Source organism: Gopherus flavomarginatus, chromosome 6 (genome assembly GCF_025201925.1).
Source record: "Gopherus flavomarginatus isolate rGopFla2 chromosome 6, rGopFla2.mat.asm, whole genome shotgun sequence".
Taxonomy (NCBI): domain Eukaryota; kingdom Metazoa; phylum Chordata; order Testudines; family Testudinidae; genus Gopherus; species Gopherus flavomarginatus.
In genome coordinates this window covers 49,227,329-49,244,693 of record NC_066622.1, presented here as the reverse complement: position 1 = coordinate 49,244,693, position 17,365 = coordinate 49,227,329, and the positions used below count along the sequence as shown (strand labels likewise).

General features: G+C 62.6%; 1 protein-coding gene across 3 annotated transcripts in view; it reads left to right on the top strand.

Annotated features, from left to right (window-relative positions):
- The window catches only part of SEMA3B (semaphorin 3B), a 45,292-nt gene that overhangs the window by 19,396 nt on the left and 8,531 nt on the right, over nucleotides 1–17,365 (top strand). For all 3 annotated transcript variants that reach the window (XM_050958654.1, XM_050958653.1, XM_050958652.1), the window contains exons 3-10: nucleotides 6,276–6,433; nucleotides 7,111–7,173; nucleotides 12,184–12,303; nucleotides 12,641–12,734; nucleotides 13,307–13,426; nucleotides 16,091–16,236; nucleotides 16,649–16,763; nucleotides 16,960–17,029. In XM_050958654.1, coding sequence (XP_050814611.1) covers nucleotides 6,276–6,433; nucleotides 7,111–7,173; nucleotides 12,184–12,303; nucleotides 12,641–12,734; nucleotides 13,307–13,426; nucleotides 16,091–16,236; nucleotides 16,649–16,763; nucleotides 16,960–17,029 — 886 coding nt within the window. The remainder of the gene's footprint in view (nucleotides 1–6,275; nucleotides 6,434–7,110; nucleotides 7,174–12,183; nucleotides 12,304–12,640; nucleotides 12,735–13,306; nucleotides 13,427–16,090; nucleotides 16,237–16,648; nucleotides 16,764–16,959; nucleotides 17,030–17,365) is intronic.

The following is a 17,365-nucleotide window of genomic DNA, read 5'->3' as shown; positions in this document are numbered from 1 at the left end:
TGGAAACGAAAGCTGCCCTCTCATAGCTGTCCTGCCATGCCCTGCAGCATGTGGGGTGGCATTAGGGAGAGGCATTGGTGCAGGCTTTGGTGATCGGTATTCAGGCTGGATTCCTAGCAGCAGCCTCGGGAGCTAGATCCCCAACAGCCTCTGAGCCGGGGGTAACTGTACAGTGACTACAGCAGAGCTGTGCCAGTTGGTGCCAGCTGGGGATCCGGCCCCCAGGGCTTGGCTGCAGCTTATGCGGGTGCTCCCAGCTCTGGGTGACCCCCAGCAGGCAGAGTTCTGGGAGGGATTATGGGGCTTTGGGCTGAGCCGTGTATGGCACCGGGAGGGCTTTCTTGTGGGGTTCTGTCTGGGATCAGAGCCAGCCTACACGGAGCGAATGCTCTGTCCAACCTGGGCAGGTGGGGGCTTGCAATGAATTCTTATTACAGCCATGCCAGGCCGCCCGGCAGTGTGTTGTGCCCTTCACCCCTGCCAGGCTGACACTGGGCCGGCTCCGCACCTGGGCCAGGGGCTCCAGCTGATGCTGCAGAGAGAGCATGGGGTGCAGAGATGCTGCATCCCCCTTGGTGGCCCAGGAATGCCCACGGGCAGGCAGCAACGTCATCCACAGCACTCTGTCCCCGCACATGTGAACTCTGTCGGTGCTGCAGGCCAGTCCGGGAGTTGGATGTCTGCAGCCTGGCTGGACACCCCACTGTGCGAGGGCCTGGCCCGCCCCATTCATTGTGGATGGTTGATGTTGCTGGGGGAGCAGCTGCCTTCCTGTCTGGCGGTGGGGGCAGGGCTATAACTTGGGTCACCTCCCGCATTGTCCCCTCTCCCCCCTAGCTTCTCAGGTAGGATCCAGATTTCGTCTCAAGGAGATGAGAACTCCCCCTTTGCCCACACCCCAGCCTGTGATTGCCTCATCTTTGGAAGGTCTCAGGGTTACATTTTCAAAGCAAGAGGAACGGGAGTTACCCCCAGCCCAGCCTGTACACCCTGCCCTGCTGGGACATGTATATGTCTCGGGAACTGGCTGGCTCGAGGAGGGGATCTGGACCTTTTCATCTCCAGGTCCCCAGTTCTGATCCAGCCCTGGAGCCGGGGGACTGGCTGGCCCCAGGTTTGGGAAGTGTAGTCCTGAGCCGCTGCTCTCCGATTCACCCAAGGCTGCGAGTGATCCCCGGCATTTCCCAGGGGTTAATGACCATGTGACGTGGGTTCGGGGGTGGGAAGTAGCAGGTGTCCCCTAGCCCCTACCCTTTAGGCAGCCTTGTCCCCTTGCTGGAAGCCCCAAACCCAAGCAACTCTGGGGTGGAGACATCTTCCCCTCTTGCTCCTTATAGGACTCCCCTGGGGCAGGTGGGGGTGGGGCTGGCCCTGCTGCTCCAGCTCTCTGGGGAGGGGACTGGAGGGCTGGAGCCGGCTCCTCTCAGCAGCAGGAAGAAAGAGGCCTTCACGGGGGTGATGCTGTGGAATGAGTGGAAGCTGTGCAGCCTGCCTCCCACCCACCCCAGGCACAGCTCCCGACAGCCTCTTGCTGCCCCATGACAGCTGACCCTGGCTCCGCCAGGAGCCCAGGGTGCTTCAGGAGCTTGGGCACGGCAATGGGCTGGGCTGCAGCAGTGCCTGGCCTCAGTGCTGATCCCCCACGCAGCATGCCAAGGGGCCTGGTGCTCGCTGGCCTCGGCACTGAGGCGCCTCTTGGCTTCAGGGGCCAGTGCGGGCCCTGGTGCCCTTGGGGGCTGGGGAGGGCTCTGATGCCCTTGTGAACTGCTCTGATTTTCCCCCCCCTCCCCGCACTGGGGGGGGGGCTGCCAGGGAGGGTGGCATGAAGTCATTGTGCCAGGGAGCACCCCTCACCCCAGGGTACTCTGCCAGTGGGCAGATCGGTCCAGTTCTGACCCCTTCCCACGGCCAGGGCAGCACACAGGAGCTGGGGTGCAGCCCAAAACAGGGCTCTGTATCCTCCCTCCTGGGAGATGAGGTGGCTGGGGCAATCGGTGGCAGGGTGCTGCTGCACTGAGAGCAGAGGCCTCCGGGAGGCCTTTGCCCTTTCCACTAATTTGTCCATCAGCCAGAAGCTCATTAAAGAGGTATGTGGGGGCGGGGAGGGAGCTGCCTTTTGAGCAGTTTCCAGAATAGTTGCTAAGCAGCAGCGTGAGGTTGCTGGGTTACCTCACGTGATGCCAGTCCTTGAATGCTCCCAGTCAAGTCCCTGAGCAGCCGGTGTCAGGTGGGATTGAACCAAAGGGGAAATGGCCAGCGTGGGATGGGGAAGGGTTCATTGTGAGATGGGGGGGAGCTCCTGGCTTCTCCAGCCCCAGCCTCTCTCAGTAGGGGGCGCTGCAGGGAGTGGGGCAGGAGCACTGGCTGTGGGACCTCAGTCTCTCCCAGCAGGGGGCGCTGTAGGATGTGGGCAGGGGTGCTGGCTGTCGGTGTCCCCAGTCCCACTGAAGTGTGTTTGCTCCCAGTTCCTGTATCCACTGCGTTACTTTCACACCTGGTTTCAGCAGCGTGTCACTGACCCCTGGATTGAACCCGCACCCCCATCCCCACTTCAGAAGTGGGCCCAGCTCGGGGAGCAGCAGTGCCTTGTTCCCAGGTGTCCCGCTGCTGGCCAGGGGCCATGGCGGCGAGGCTGAGGGTCCCTCATACTTGGAGCTGGGGCTGTGTCTCCCCACTGGGAGGAGACCTAGCTGGGCTAGCCCGTGGGCAGCTAGGCAGTGCGAGTCCATGCCTAGCCAGCAGTGCTGTGCTGGCCCCCAGCTCCAGAGCCTGGGGGTAGCTTGTGGTCCCTCCCAGCCATACTGACTAGAGAGGATTGTGAAACTGACCGGCCTGGCTTCGCTCTCCTGGCCAGTTAGCGCTGAGAGGCCGTGGGGCAGGCAGGCAATTGGCCCCTCATGTGCTGGCAGCAGCGGGAACCTGCCCACTTTCTACAAAAGGTAAAGCCAAAAGAGGCAGTGGGATCCTAGGCACAGGTTCCTCCCTGTGTGCCCCTTCCTCGCCACTGCATTGATCCCTCCCCTCCTTAGGCTGGCTCCAGGGTCCTGGACGGCAGGAGAGGCTGCGGGGGTGCAGGCAAGGCCTGGGCTGGTGCAGCAGCAAGAACGGGTTAGAGCGCAGGGAGGGATGTGCTGGCGGAGGCAGGAAGGGGTAGCCTGGGAGCAGGGGAGGGGACATGGAGTAGGGGGGATGGGCGGACGGGGGGGGGGGGTGGCCTGGCAGCGGCGGAGGGGCAGGGAGCCATGGGGGAAGGGGAGGGGCTGTTGCTGCAGGGGAGGAGGATATGGGGTAAGCTGGCTCAGTGAGGGAGAGGGAGAGAGCAGGTGGGCTGGTGCCACAGGGGAGGCGGATGTGGGGTGAGCTGGCAGGGTGGGGGTGGGAGAGGGGGCAGAGGGGGGTGAACTGGTGCTGCGGGGGAGAGGGCAGAGACCTGGCTAGGCTCTGGCCCCTGAGCCATGCTGGGCTGTGTGGTCCCTGCAGGCTCCTCTGGCACAGGCAGCCGGTCCCCTGCAAGCCGCTCTCCCCCGCCTCCCCACAATGGCCCTTTTGTTCTGCGGTGGCCAGCAGACCAGGCACTGTGGGGCAGAGAAAGGGCCTCTTCTCTGGGGAACAGCCGGTTGTGCTGTGCTGCCGCTGACGTGGTGAAGCTGGCAGGGGGAGGGGGTGCCAGGACAGAGGATCCAGGGACGAGCCAGGGATGCAGAGGGAAGCAGCAGCCCCTGGGCACCCTCTTCACCCCATGCACCCTCTGCCCATTTCCTAGATTGCCCCAGCCAGGGCAGGCTGAGCAGGGCTGTGAGGTGCACAGCTGCCACAGCCCATCTTCTGGGATCATGGCATCCAGCTGACTGCCCCCCCCCACAGGGATCTGGGGGTTCTCTGCGCTGGGGTGCCCCATGCATTCAGAGCCACTGGTGTCCAGTCCTGCTCAGTGCCTCAGTTTCTCCTCCCCAGTCTATTTAGATTGTGAGTGCTGGGGATTGACTCTCGCTCAGGGTCTGGCACAATGGGGCCTCTAACTGCTCCCCTAAGGCACAGCACTGTGCCCAAGTGCCTGCTGGGCAGGGAAGCCCTCTCACCAATGCCGTGGTCCCCGGATATCCTGACACCAGGCAGCATTACTTATGGGGCACCTGGCCCTGAAGGCTTAATTCCTTCTGCAGGAGACTTAGCTGGCTAGTGCTGGGGAACAGCAGTGCCAGTGTTGGCAGCACTGGGACCAAATCCAGGGCTAATTCCACAGCCTCTGCCTGCCCTAGCATTTAATCCTGCCAGGAGGCAGCTGGCCTGGCCCTGTACTCCCTAACCCAGGGCTCCAGCCTCTGTATTAACCTCTTCAGTGCTGCCTCAGGCATGGACTAAGTACAGCTCTGGGGCTGCGGGCCGGCCTGCAGACACTGCCAGCCCCAGCGTGCCTGAGCTGCACACAGCCTGCAGTATGAGATCCTATGGAGAACAGCAGGGGCTAAATGGGAAATATTAACTCTTCGGGTGACATGAGTGTTGTTGGGTCTGCCCTCTGGGAAGGGAGTGGGGTCTAGTGGTTAGATCATGGGGGTGGGCATTGGGAGGACTCCTGGATTCTATCTCTAGCATTGGGAGGGGAGTGGGATCTAGTGGTTAGAGCAGGGCAGCTGGGAGTCAGGACTCCTGGTTCTGTCCGCAGCCCTGGGAGGGAAATGGGGTCACCTTCCTAGTGAAGGAGAAATTAGTGACACGGAGCATTGGTTGTGTTGTTAGGGTGACTTGTTTACGTGCATGCCCCAGTCTTTGAACAGAGATGGTCATACAGCATGCAGGGCAGTCCCTTCTCCCAGCGATCTCAGCCCAAGGGCAGCGCTCGGCTCCCAAGAGCAGCTCAGCCTTGAGAAGTGACTCCAGTTAGAGCCAACACCAAAGCAGACCCTCTCTTCCTGCTCACACACTCCTTCTCTGCTCAAGCTGCCTCTACGCGGACCCCTGTATTACTACAACTCATGTCTTCCCAAGACTCAAAACTTGCTCGCACACTCAGAGAAAACAATCAGAAGCCTTTACATCATCACCTGCTGATGTCGACTCCAGCGGTGTGACTGTGTCACCTTCTGGTGGTGCACATATCGCTGGGGAGGTGGGCTCAGTGGGTTAATGTTCCTTCCCGGGGAGCGATGTCCCCATATTCATTGCCAGTCAGAGGGTGCTGCCTGGCCCCATAGCAGCACAGTGCTCATTCCAAAGCTTCCAGAGGGCTGGTCTGGCTCCCACACAGCTCATGTGCAAGAGACTTTGTTCCTGGGTCTCTTCCCCAATTGTCAGAGTTGGAAAAGCACCAGAAATGGGGGTGATGTCTCTGATCCCATTGGAACCCCCAGAACTTTGGGAGGGCAGCAGCCCTAATGGGCATCCACCGTGTTTATTTCACTCCGAAGAGAGCAATCCACCAGTGGTTAGAGTAGGGGACTGTGGGTCAGGACTCCTGGGCTCTATTCCTGAGGGGGAAGGGGGTCTGATAGGATGGGTTAGAATGGGGGTGGGGGCTGAGGACCAGGACTCCTGGGTTCTATTCCTGGCTCAGGGAGGGGAGTAGTGTCTTGTGTTTAAAGCAGGGGACTGGAAGTCAGGATTCCTGGGTTCTTTTTCCCACCTGTGACAGTGTCCTTGGATATGTCCACACTGTGATAACTTAGAGCCCAGATCAGCTGGCTCAGGCTCACAGGGCTAAAAGCAGTGTAGACATTCAGGCTCCAGCTGGAGCCCAGTTTCTGAGATCCACCCCCTTGGTGGAGTCTCAGAGCCAGCCCAAACGCCTACACCGCAATTTTCCAGCCCCGCAGCCCAAGCCCAAACCAGCTGCCCCAGGCCAGCCCCGGCCGCAGTGCAACTCTTTTACTGCAGCAGAGACACACCCCTGGTGGCCCAGCTCTCAGAGGGGTGGTGCCCATGGCTGCATGCTGGCTGCCCTGCTCTGAAAAATCGGGCCCCGAGCACTGTTCGAAACTGAGCGTGGTGGCAACCAGGGCAAATCCTGTGTGGCAGGTGCCAGGAACCAGATGATGTGCGCATGGGGTTTGGGGTGGCGCTGTTCTCTGGGCCTGTGCTGGCATCTCTGACACTGGCCATCTCCAAGGCTCAGATCCACAGAGGTGCCTAACTCCCATGGGAGGGTGGGAGTCTAAATACCTTTGAGGACCCAGGCCCGGGGTCTTTGCATTCCATTCCCTTGGCCTCTGATCCCTGAGAGAAGCTGAGAGCCAGGGCGGAGCGGGCCTGATCCCAGCCCCCATGTCTCCCTGCAGAGTTAAAAGTGCGCCATGGGCTGCGCACCTATGGGCTGGAGCGCTCCTGCTGCTATGAGGCACTGCTCCTGGATGAGGAGCGGGGTCGGCTCTTCGTGGGCGGCAAGAACCACCTGGCCTCCCTGAGCCTGGACAACATCAGCAAGCAGGACAAGAAGGTGACAGGGCTGCACAGCGGAGGGTGGAGGGATCCAGGCACCCACTGGGGGGAGGGGCAGTGGGCAGAGGCACCCACTTGGGAGGCAACATTGCCGGCATTCCAGCCACCTCGCCTCCCCTGTGAAATCGCCCATAGCGACCTTCCAGCTTGAACGCCGCGGGGGGGTGGCTGATGTCTTCGCTGCTGAGACCCTGCGTCCCCACCACAGCTGCTGGAGGAGACCCTGCTCCCAGGACGCTGTGCAGCTTGTGTTACATGTCTTGAGTGTGCCGGTGCTCAGCTGGGCAGGCACAGCCCTGCCCAAAGAGACCCTGAGGACTGGCACGCTCGACCCACATCCCCAGGCTGCTCTGGCTGCTGCTGGCCCAGGGCATGGGATGGAGTGGGGAATTGGGAGCCCCTCTGCATGGGGCATGATGGGGCACATTGTCAGGGCAGGGGCCTTGTTCCGCCTCCAGGGACGCTGCCCCTCGGTTCCTGGTGTGAACTGAGTTGGGAGGGTCTCGGCCTCATGCTCCGCAGGCTGATTTCCCCTCCCCCCCTCCCCGAGCCCAGCACCACAGTTCATGCAGGAACTCGGGGCTGGGCTGGCAGGGGGCTGTGGGCTGGGATTGAGGGGTCCATGGGGGTAGAGGGAGAAGCCTCCCCCTGATCTGTTCCGCTGTCTTCCCGCAGATCTACTGGCCAGCGCCTGTGGAGTGGAGGGAGGAATGCAACTGGGCCGGCAAAGACATCAATGTAAGTGCTCCAGCCTGGCTGAGCTAGGGGTGATTTAACTCGGGGGGTGGGCAGGCCTCCCCACTGACCCCGGAGCGCCCCTGCTGGCTGTGAAGGGGTTGCCAGCCCCCCATGCCCTGCAGGGGTTTCTAGCCTGGCCTTTGAGTTGGGCATCTTGGAGCGGCTCCCCACAGCGCCTTGTCGCAGCGATGGAGCCCTGCTCCAACCGCCCTTCCCTGCTCTGGTCTGTTTGGGGGTATCCTGTGTGGTGCCCAGTGCGAAGAGTGGGCAGCCCAGCCCAGCACTGCCCCATGGGAGCCAAATGTGTTGGGAAGGGTCAGACCTGAAGTGTTTGGGGTCTGCCCACCATTCAGTGGAGACGGGACACCCTATTCGTATCTCTCCTGCTCCGAGGCAGGGCGTGGGGCCTTGCGGAGCCCAGATCTCTTGGCCACAGGCTGCCTGGGGTCCCGTGACAGGCTGGGATGAGACCACATCTGACTCGCAGGGGGCTGGCCAAGGGGCACAGGGACCCTTGGGGTGAGCAGGCTGCCACGGGCTGAGGCCATTGCCCTCAATGGTTCTGCCAGCCCCAACGGTGAAGGGCCCCAAAGACTGGGCAATGCCAAGGCACCCAAAGTGGCCCAGCCAGTGTGCTTTTTGGAGGGGCCCCTGTAAGGCTGAGAGTGACACAGCCCCCCTTCCACTGATCCCCACAAAGGGAGGTTCTTGGTCCCCATTGGGCAGGGGTGAGTCCCTGGGGGGCAAAAGAGGTTTTTCCCTGCCCCCTTGCCATGGCACTCGGAGGGCCAAGCCAGAAGCTGCCCACCAGCCTCTCTGCTCCTATTGGGCAGCATAGGCCTTGCCATCTGGGGACCTTGCCCCACTCTGACCAGGCCATTGCCCTCTCTGGAGATAGACAAGGTCTGGGTGCCAGGACCCGCCCCTGGCTCGGGTAGTGGGGGGTTCCCGGAGCCGCTAGCACACAGCAGCCGGGCCTGCAGGGGGTGTGGGGAGGCACAGCACTGCTGGGGGGCCAAGGTCTCTTTGGGGAGCCCCCTGGGCTGGAGGGGGGAGGGAAGAAACATCCTGGCAGGCTGCTGGGAACTGTCCGGGGGTTGGGAAGTAGTCCTGGCCAAAGGGGAGATCAGTGCACTGATGCAGGGGGGCAGCAGTGAGCAGTCAGCAGGCTGCGGGACACGTCATGGGTATCGAGTCCCCCTGAGCTGAGAGATCCCCCAGAGGCCAATTGCTGCAAGGCTGGTTCCAGGCTGGATCGGGCCCAGGCAGGATCAGATCCAGGGAAGCCTGAGGTGGGAAGGGGGAAGGCTGATCCAGGCAGCTGGGAAGATGCTGGATGAAATCCCAGCCCCACAGCAGTTAGAGGCTGAGCTCCTATGAGGTCGGGATGGGGGGGCGCGCAAGTGACTGTTTATTGAGCGTTTAACCCCTTCCCAGCTGGACACCTGCCTGCCACTTTCCAGCACAAACTTTGCTCTTCAGAGCCTTGGCCATGCCCAGCAGAGGGGGAGGGGATCCTGGGATCCTCCCCAAGGCCCCAGTACCAGCTACTGACGAGTGCTACCCCTTCCTCCCCCCAGTTCATCAATCAAGTGGCTGGTAGAAACAAGAGCCGATTGTTTGCCTGGCTGGGCAAGTGCTGGGACTGTCTGCCCGGCTTGGGCGGGGGTGGCGTTCAGAGCAGATGTGCTGGTCTGAGGGTCCCCCGCCTGGAGCAGGGGTGTGGGTCACAGTCCCAGGCGCTCCCCGAGGGGTGCTTTGTGTTTTCCTGCCCCAGTGCACTCTGGAATGCCTGGTGGCATTGTGCAGGCAGGATGTGTCCTCTGGATGGATGGGTGGGTGGGTGGCTGTCTCTGTGCTGAGCTGGGAGGGAGGTGAAGGAGATCGAGGAGTTTTTGCAGCCTGGGCTCCTCCCAGGGACCTTGGGCTAGTCGCTGCCTCCCTCTGGGCCTCAGTTTCCCACCGTGAAATGGGGATAATATTTCCCTAGCTCCCTCTACTGGTGTCCCTCAATCCCACCAGGTGGGAGGCAGGAGGGCCCCGGGCAGGGTCAGGCTGAGGGCAGCCAGGTGGCAGGAGGGGCCCAGGCAGGGTGGGAAGGGGCAGGCAGGGCTAGGGGCAGGTGGCAGGAGGGGCCCAAGCAGGGTGGGAGCAGGAGGCAGGACTGGGGACAGGAGGCAGCCAGGCAGGGTTGAGGGCAGGCAGCAGGAGGGCCCGGGGCTGGGGGGCGGGTGGCAGGACGACTCAGGGCAGGTCTGCGGGTGGGTGGCAGGAGGAGGCTGGACAGGGGCAGGCAGGTGGCAGGAGGGGCCTGGGCGGGGCTGGGGCCAGTTGTCACGGAGTCCCCGAGCGATGCTCTGGAACTGCTCCCTACCAAGCCAGGCAGGACTTTGGGGAGCCTCCTCTCCCTTGGAGCAGACTTGTTCAGGGCAAGAAGCTCACACGTCTTCACCTCCTGGGTCTCTCCTTGGAGCATTCAGCATCCTCTGCCCCTCCGTGCGCTTCCCCCAGCGAGCCCGCCCCAGCGGGGTCCTGGGGAAGCCATAGGGTCCTGCACCCCCACTTTGCAGTCAGACATGACTCTCAGCCAGCCAATAAAACAGAGGTTTATTCGATGACAGGAACAGGGTTTAAAACAGAGCTTGTAGGTACAGCGAACTGGACCCCTCGCCTGGGTCCATTCTGGAGGGCGGTGAGCCAGACCCCCACGTCTGCACTTCACTCCTCGTCCCCCAGCCAGCTCCAGCCTAACAACCCCCTCCAGCCCCTCCTCCTCTGCTCAGCTCCTTTCCAAGGCCAGGAGGTCACCTGATCTCTTTGTCTCCAACACCTTCAGCTGGCACCTTTGCAGGGTGGGGCCCAGGCCATCAGTTGCTAGGAGACAGAGGGCCAGGCATTTAGGTGCACTGGCCCTTTGCTCTGCCAGATACTTAAGAACTGCCTAGGGGACACTGAGGCACCAACACAGTACTCAGAGAAAACATTAAGAACATTCCCAGTTCGTCACACCAGGTGGCAGGAGGGGGCCAGGCGGGTGGCTGGAGGGACCAGGGCAGGGCAAGGCTGGGGGCGGGTGGCAGGAGGGGTAGGGTGGTGCTGCATGGCACACTGGTCTGGCTGGACATGGCCATGGCGACTTCACTCCCATCTGGTTTCCTATCGGCAGCACTGAGTCTGGCTCCTGCATTGGGGCAAAAGGGCAGGAAACAAGCAGCCTGAGGCTGTTTGTCTAGGGGCTTTGACTGGCCCCTGCTAGTCCTGGCCCCACTGTTTACCCAGCTGCTGCCCCTAGAGGAGATGCTGGACAGGAGTAGCCTTGCAAGTGCTTCTGCTCCCGCTCGGCTCTGCCTTCTGCCAGGGTCCCTGAGGCCAGATCCAGCTCCTGGGACTGGCTGGGGCCCTGTGCTCCCCCACCCCCTGCAGCTGGGGATAGTTGTCAGAAGTGAGGAGCACCAGCAGAGCTGGGGGGAGCCCAGGGCTAGGACAGCAGGGGGCTGTGGGTCGGGAGTGAGGAGCATCAGCAGGGCTGTGGGGGGAGCCAGGGGCTGCAGGTCAGGATTGAGGAGGGGCACGGCAGAGCTGTTGGCAGATCTCTGGACTGGGCAAGCTGGGGGCTGCTGGTCAGGATTGAGGACACTGGCAGAGCTGGGGGGCAGCAGAGAAGGGGTCCAGGACTGCAATATCAGCTCAGCTCCAGACTGGAAGTGTAGGGTGGGGGTGCCCAGCCCAGCTGTTCCCTTCCCTTGTGTTCTCATTAGTGTTACTCATTTTCCAGGAGCTGTCAGACCCTCACTCTGAGTCATGTGAGGATCTCCAGACAGCGCCCTCTCCTGGCGCCACAGCCCTGCCCATGGCACCAACATGGCCATGATAAGTGGCAACTAGTGGAGGCTCAGACATGTGTGCCCAGGCCTTGGGTGGCACCATCTGTGCCATGGCCTAGTGCCCTGATCTGTCCCGCCTGCAGCTATTAGCCAAGCAGGAGAGACTGGGGCAGCACCTGGTGCCCCCCCACTCCAGGAGCAGTGCCCTTCTCCCCCTGGCCTGGCTAGTGGGGGCTGGGGTCATGCCCCAGCCGGGCCAGTGCCTGCCTGAGATGGCAATTCCAGACAGGCAGGCCCTGCCGCTCACCAGGCACCAGGCCCAGGTGACTCAGGGCTGGGATGGAACATCCCTGTGCACACGCCTGGGAACAGTGAATCACTGCCCGGGCCAGGCCAGGGGGGCAGTGATACAGGCGAGGCCCCTCTGCCCTGGGGGCAGCTCCAGGGGACCTGGGGGGGACCAGCCTGGATCCTTGTGCCCCTGGAATGGCTCAGGGCAACCGCAGGGGGGGAAGGACCAGCCTGGATTCCCATTGCCATTTGCCCTGGTGTATGAGTCCACGTGTGGGAAGCCTTGGCCTGGGGGCTCCTTGTGTGGGGCAGGAGCTCCCCCACAGCCAGCACTCCTGCCCCACTCACCACAGTGCCCCTGCTAGGCAGGCTGGGCTGCTGGGAATTCAGTGTGTTTCTGAGACAGGTGCGGGGGAGTGAGCAGTCTTTGGGCCGTGCTGCAATGAGATCCTGTTGGCCAGGGACACTAGCACCCCCAGAGGCGAGGCAGGGAGCAAACATCCCAGCCTCCAACTCCTGGCCATGGATCCCAGCGCTTGGACCTTGCATTCCAGGGGCCAGAGCAGAGGGGCCAGGGGGCCAGCTGGAGCCCTGGGCTCAGACATGTTGTTGGCCAAACCCACCCAGAAACCCCAAGGGGGCTGTCGCTCTGGTCTCAGCCCTGTGAGCTGTATCCTGGGGGGGCAGGGGGAGCAGTGGGTCCGGGGCAGCCGCTGCCCTGCCCAGAAGGACAGATAGCGGGGAGCCCACAGAGAGCTGGGCAAAGTGTGGACCAGGGTGGTGCCAGCTATGGGGGCACAGCAGGGAACACGCCCCCTGCCAGGCCCTGCCCCACTGCCTAGGGGACACTGAGGCACCCCACTCACCCCCAGCTCCCCCCACCCCTGTCTTTCAGGCCGAGTGTATGAACTTCATTAAGATCCTGCACCTGTACAACCGCACCCACCTGTATGCCTGTGGCACAGGCGCCTTCCACCCCACCTGTGCCTTCGTGGAGGTCGGCCAGCGCATGGAGGTAGGGCCCGGCAGCACCCCTGCTAAGGGGCAAATGAGAGATGCTCTCCCAGCCCCAACACCCAGGGCTTCCCCTGCCTGCCACCTGCCCTGCAGGGGCCCCGTCTGGGGCAGATGGGACTGCTCCCCCTCATAGAATCATAGAATATCTGGATTGGAAGGGACCTCAGGAGGTCACCTAGTCCAACCCCCTGCTCAAAGCAGGACCAATCCCCAACTAAATCAACTAAATCGGGATGCAGGGGGGACTGGTTCTGTTAGCAGCCCTGGCCCCAGATGCCCCCTTCCCCCCCACACCCCGCCCCGCCATTGCTGACATGCTTTATCCCTCTCTCCAGGAGCCTGTCTTTAAGCTGGACCCTGCAGCCATGGAGGACGGCAAAGGGAAGAGCCCATACGACCCACGGCATGTGGCTGCCTCGGTGCTCGTGGGTAAGAGCCACGGCCCTGAGCTGGCACGTGGAGCGCTCCGTATCGACTGCTGGACCCTGCTGACTGCCACGTGCCCCTGCCTCTCCCCACAGCACCCCCTACTGGGAGAGGCTGGGGCTGGAGTAGCTGGGAGCTCCCCCCACAGCCAGCGCTCCTACCCAGCTCCCCACAGCGCTCCCTGTTGGAAGAGGCTGGGCTGGCTGAGATGCTGCTGGCTTGTGCCCTCTGGGTGGTGCTGAGGGCGAGATGCCAGTTCTGTGCAGAGCCAGGACATAAGAGCCCCTGTGGGTCACCAGGGACTGTCCCAGCAGAGGAATCTGAGCCTTGAACTCACCACTGAGCTGGGGGGGAGGGGTGAGCAGGGCCTTGTTAACCTCCTGATCTGCCGGGGGTGCCCCTGTAAATTCCCCCCCTCCAGTGACATCTGGTGAGGGGGGTGGAGCAGATCCCTTGGCTATCTGAGGAGCAGGGCACTCGGCCTTTCCCCTGGCGATGGGGGGAGGTAGGTGGGGAGGACTGAGCAGGCCCGTGCCCGTGTTTAATGCCCCCCACCTCTTTGATCCCTGCCCTAGGGGAGGAGCTGTATTCCGGGGTGGCAACCGACCTGATGGGCCGTGACTTCACCATCTTCCGCAGCCTGGGGCTGCGCCCGTCCATTCGTACTGAGCAGCATGACTCCCGCTGGCTCAACGGTCAGTGCCAGGGCTAGGGGGGAGTCTGGGGAGGGGGCTGCTGCCCAGGGGTGATCCCTCGGCTCGAGGATGCTGGGCCGCATCCTGAGTATGATGAGTTTGGCAGCCTCAGCCAAGCTCCTAGTGAATTTCACTCCCTGTCACAGACTCATCTGGGCCCGCCGGCTCCGGCCCAGCCCCCTGCACCGTTGACAGGGGAGGCTCCCAGATCTGAGCATGCCAGTCTCTAGGCACAGGTGGGAACAGTGACATCAGGGGGAAGGCAGAGCCGGGCCCTGGGTGTCTGTCTCTGGGGGGAGATTTCAGAACTCGGGAGCAGGTGTGTGTTCTGTGTTCCTGCCTGTTATTGGGGGCCCTGTGGCCCTGCTTGTCCCCTTGTGCATGCCTCTGATTGGGGGTCATTTCCCAAAGGCTGAGGGGCACTGGCAGGGCTGTGGGGGGGACCCCAGCGCTGGAATAGCTGGGGCTGCAGGTCAGGAGTGAGGGGCACTGGCAGAGTGGTGGGGGGGGACCCCAGGGCTGGAATAGCTGGGGCTGCAGGTCAGGAGTGAGGGGCACTGGCAGGGCTGTGGGGGGGACCCCAGCGCTGGAATAGCTGGGGCTGCAGGTCAGGAGTGAGGGGCACTGGCAGGGCTGTGGGGGGGACCCCAGCGCTGGAATAGCTGGGGCTGCAGGTTGGGAGTGAGGAGCACCAGCAGGGCTGATGAAGACACTTTCCTGGTCCTAACCCTGTGGGCATCTGTGCTCCGTTCATCCCCTTTGGCATTTCGCTGACTCACCCTCTGAATCCCACCATCTGTCATGCTGGGATAATGAACTCCTCGTCCTGCAAGAGCTTCTGGCCTCATTCACCTTTGGGGGGCCTCATTCCCACCCTTCCCCTGGCCATGCCTGACCCTGGGATTTGCTCTTGGCTCTCTCCCAGTGTCCTCATCCCTGCAGGCGGTGGCTGGGGGGCAGGGCTGGCTTTAGGCCTATTCCATCAATTCCCCTGAATCGGGCCCCGCGCCTAAGAGGACCCCTCACCCAGTGAGAATCCCTTCTCTGGCTAGAGGCACCTTTTTAAGTTTTACTCACCCGGCGGTGCTCCGGGTATTCGGCGGCAGGTCCTTCACTCGCTCCGAGTCTTCGGCAGCACTGCCTCCAATGCCGCTGAAGACCCGGAGTGAGTGAAGGACCCACCACCGAAGTCTCGGAGCACCACCCAGTGAGTACAAGCCCCACATGTTTTTTTGCGTGTTTTTTTTTTTTTTAAATCATCCTTGCTGGGGCCCCGTCGAAACTGTTCGAATTGGGCCCTGCACTTCCTAAAGCCGGCCCTGCTGGGGGAGCTGCCAGGCTGGGGCTCCCTATGGACCCAGCCCATGCTCAGCCCCAGCCCTATTCTGCCCGGAAGGTGCCATCGCCTGGAAATGGGCAGCACCAAGAATAGCAGCGCCCCTGGGAGCGGCTCAAGATCACCCTGAGACAGTGCAGTCAGCTGGCACCCCCAGGCTCTGCCTCCAGGGCACCAGAGCTGGGCTGGACTGGGTGCAGGAATTGCTGGGCAGAGCTGTGGGGGGAGCCCATGGCTGGGCTAGCAGGGGGTTTAGCTGGGGGTGGTGGGCTGGAAGGCTGTGGGCTGGAACTGAGGAGCATCACCCGTCTGCCCCGTACCAAATCTCCCTTCTCTCTGGCCCTGAACCTGCTCTCAATGGCTGGGCTGACGCTCCCTGTGGGAACTGGTGGATCAAGGCTGCCACCTAGTGGCATGTGACTGCAGGGCCCCCTTTGAGTGCGGGCAGTTGTGAGGCAATGGAGCTGGGATGAGGGATGGTCTGGCTGTATGGGCATGGGGATCCCCTCAGCTGCACATTCCAGGGGCAGGGGAATGAGAATGTCCAGGTGGTGCCCAATCGCAGCCTGGTCTGGTGCCGCTTGGACGAGGGGGGTGCTGGGGGAGCATGGAGTTGCCTGTGGCAAGGGAGGTGGGTGGTGCCCTCCGGCCTCCCTTGAGCCTCCACCAGACAGGCAGGGGACCTGGGCTGCAGCTCCGACCCCAGGCCCCGTTCACTGCCAAGCCAGTTTCAGGCAGCAAAGTGCCCTCCCTGGCACTGGCTGCAGGTCCTCCCTGACAGTCAGGGCAGGGCCTGGCTGATCTCCTGGCAGTGCAAAGCCTATGTGGCCTCTGGTCTGGCTTAGGCTGTTAGCTTCACCGCTGGGGAAGGGAGGGCCAGGGGCTAGAGCAGTGAGTGTCAGGACTGCTGGGTCCTGTTCCCTGTCATGCCACTGATTAACATCCCTTCTTTGTACCTCGGTTTCCCCGTGTGGGTTGGCACGCAAATCAGATATCAAAGCACTGGCAGCCCTGACATAGAATCATAGGGTTGGAAGGGACCTCAGGAAGTCATCTAGTCCAACCCTCTGCTCAAAGTAGGACCAATTCCCAGATTTTTACCCCAGTTCCCCAAATAGCCCCCTCAAGGATTGAACTTACAACCCTCCGTTTAGCAGGCCGATGCTCAAACCACTGAGCTATCCCTCCCCCCGATAACATGGGCTGAGTGCAATTGTTACTCTACTTTCTGCCTGAGCGCCCGTGCTGGATGGCATGGGTGCCCCGTGCTCACCTCATGCCTCCCCCTGCCTGACCCTCCCTTCCTCCTCATGTTCTGCCTGGCCCAGAACCCAAGTTTGTGGACGTGTTCTGGATCCCGGAGAGTGAGAACCCGGACGATGACAAGATCTACTTCTTCTTCCGCGAGACGGCGGTGGAGGGGCAGCAGGGGCTGGGCAAGGCCAGCTTCGCCCGCATCGGCCAGATCTGCAGGGTGAGTGCTCCCGTGCCCACCTGTCCCAGCTGGCACAATGGGGCTGGTCCCTTTCACTGCACCCTTGGGGGGCCAGGAGGGATGGGTGTGATCCCCAGCTGTGCTCCGCCTGCACAGCAGCTACACTGCGATTGGAGCCGAGCCCCCCTAGCATGTGGGCAGCGGCTCTGCCAGCCAGGCCTGTGTGATCGTTCCCCAGCTGCTCTGGCATGAGCCCCACTCTGGGGACAGCTCAGTCGGGCTCTCCCGTGCCACTGCAGCAGGTCTGGCCCAGAGACGGGGAGTCCATTGTCTGTCGTGCCCTGGGACCTGGCAGCGCTGGCTTTCTGGTGGGTGGAGAGGCTCTCTGGGGGTGGGCATCCTGCTGAGCCCCCTGCCCAGCCCCCGCTCAGCCTGTCTACCCTCCCCACAGAACGACCTGGGTGGACAGCGGAGCTTGGTGAACAAGTGGACGACATTCCTGAAGGCCAGGCTGGTGTGTTCAGTGCCAGGCAGTGACGGGGGTGACACCTTCTTTGATGAGCTCCGTGAGTGGCGTGGGGTGGGCACCAGCTGCAGGGCCACTGCCTGGGTTGGTGGGGGGCTCTGTGACAGGGCATGTGGGGAGGCTTCGTGCTGGGGGGAGGGCTGGTCACATCAGGCAGGGGGAGGTATTGGTGGGGAGGACTGTGTGCGGGGGGGGGGCTGATCAATGACATGCCCATCCCCCTCTGCCACTCACAGGTGACGTCTTCCTGCTGAGGACGAGGGACACACAGAACCCCCTGCTCTACGCCGTCTTCTCCACCTCCAGGTATGGTGAGGCCCCCCCAACACCCGCCCCCTCCCAGCTCCACGCTGCCCCCGCCCCGCATGCCCAGCCCCCCCAGTTCCATGCTGCCCCCCAATGCCCAGCCCCCCAGCCAGCTCTGCACCGACCCCCAGCTCACCTGCCCTTCCCCTCAAGCACCTGCCTCCCCACATGTCCTCCCAGCTCGCTATCCTGCCAGCCAGCTCCGCACTGACCCCTCTGCTCACCCGGGCCCCACTTCAATGCGCCCAGCCCCTTCAGCCAGTTCATCCAGCCCCCCTCAGCTCATCATTCCCCCCCCAACTCAGCCCCCCCAGCTCACACAACCCCAGCTTGCCC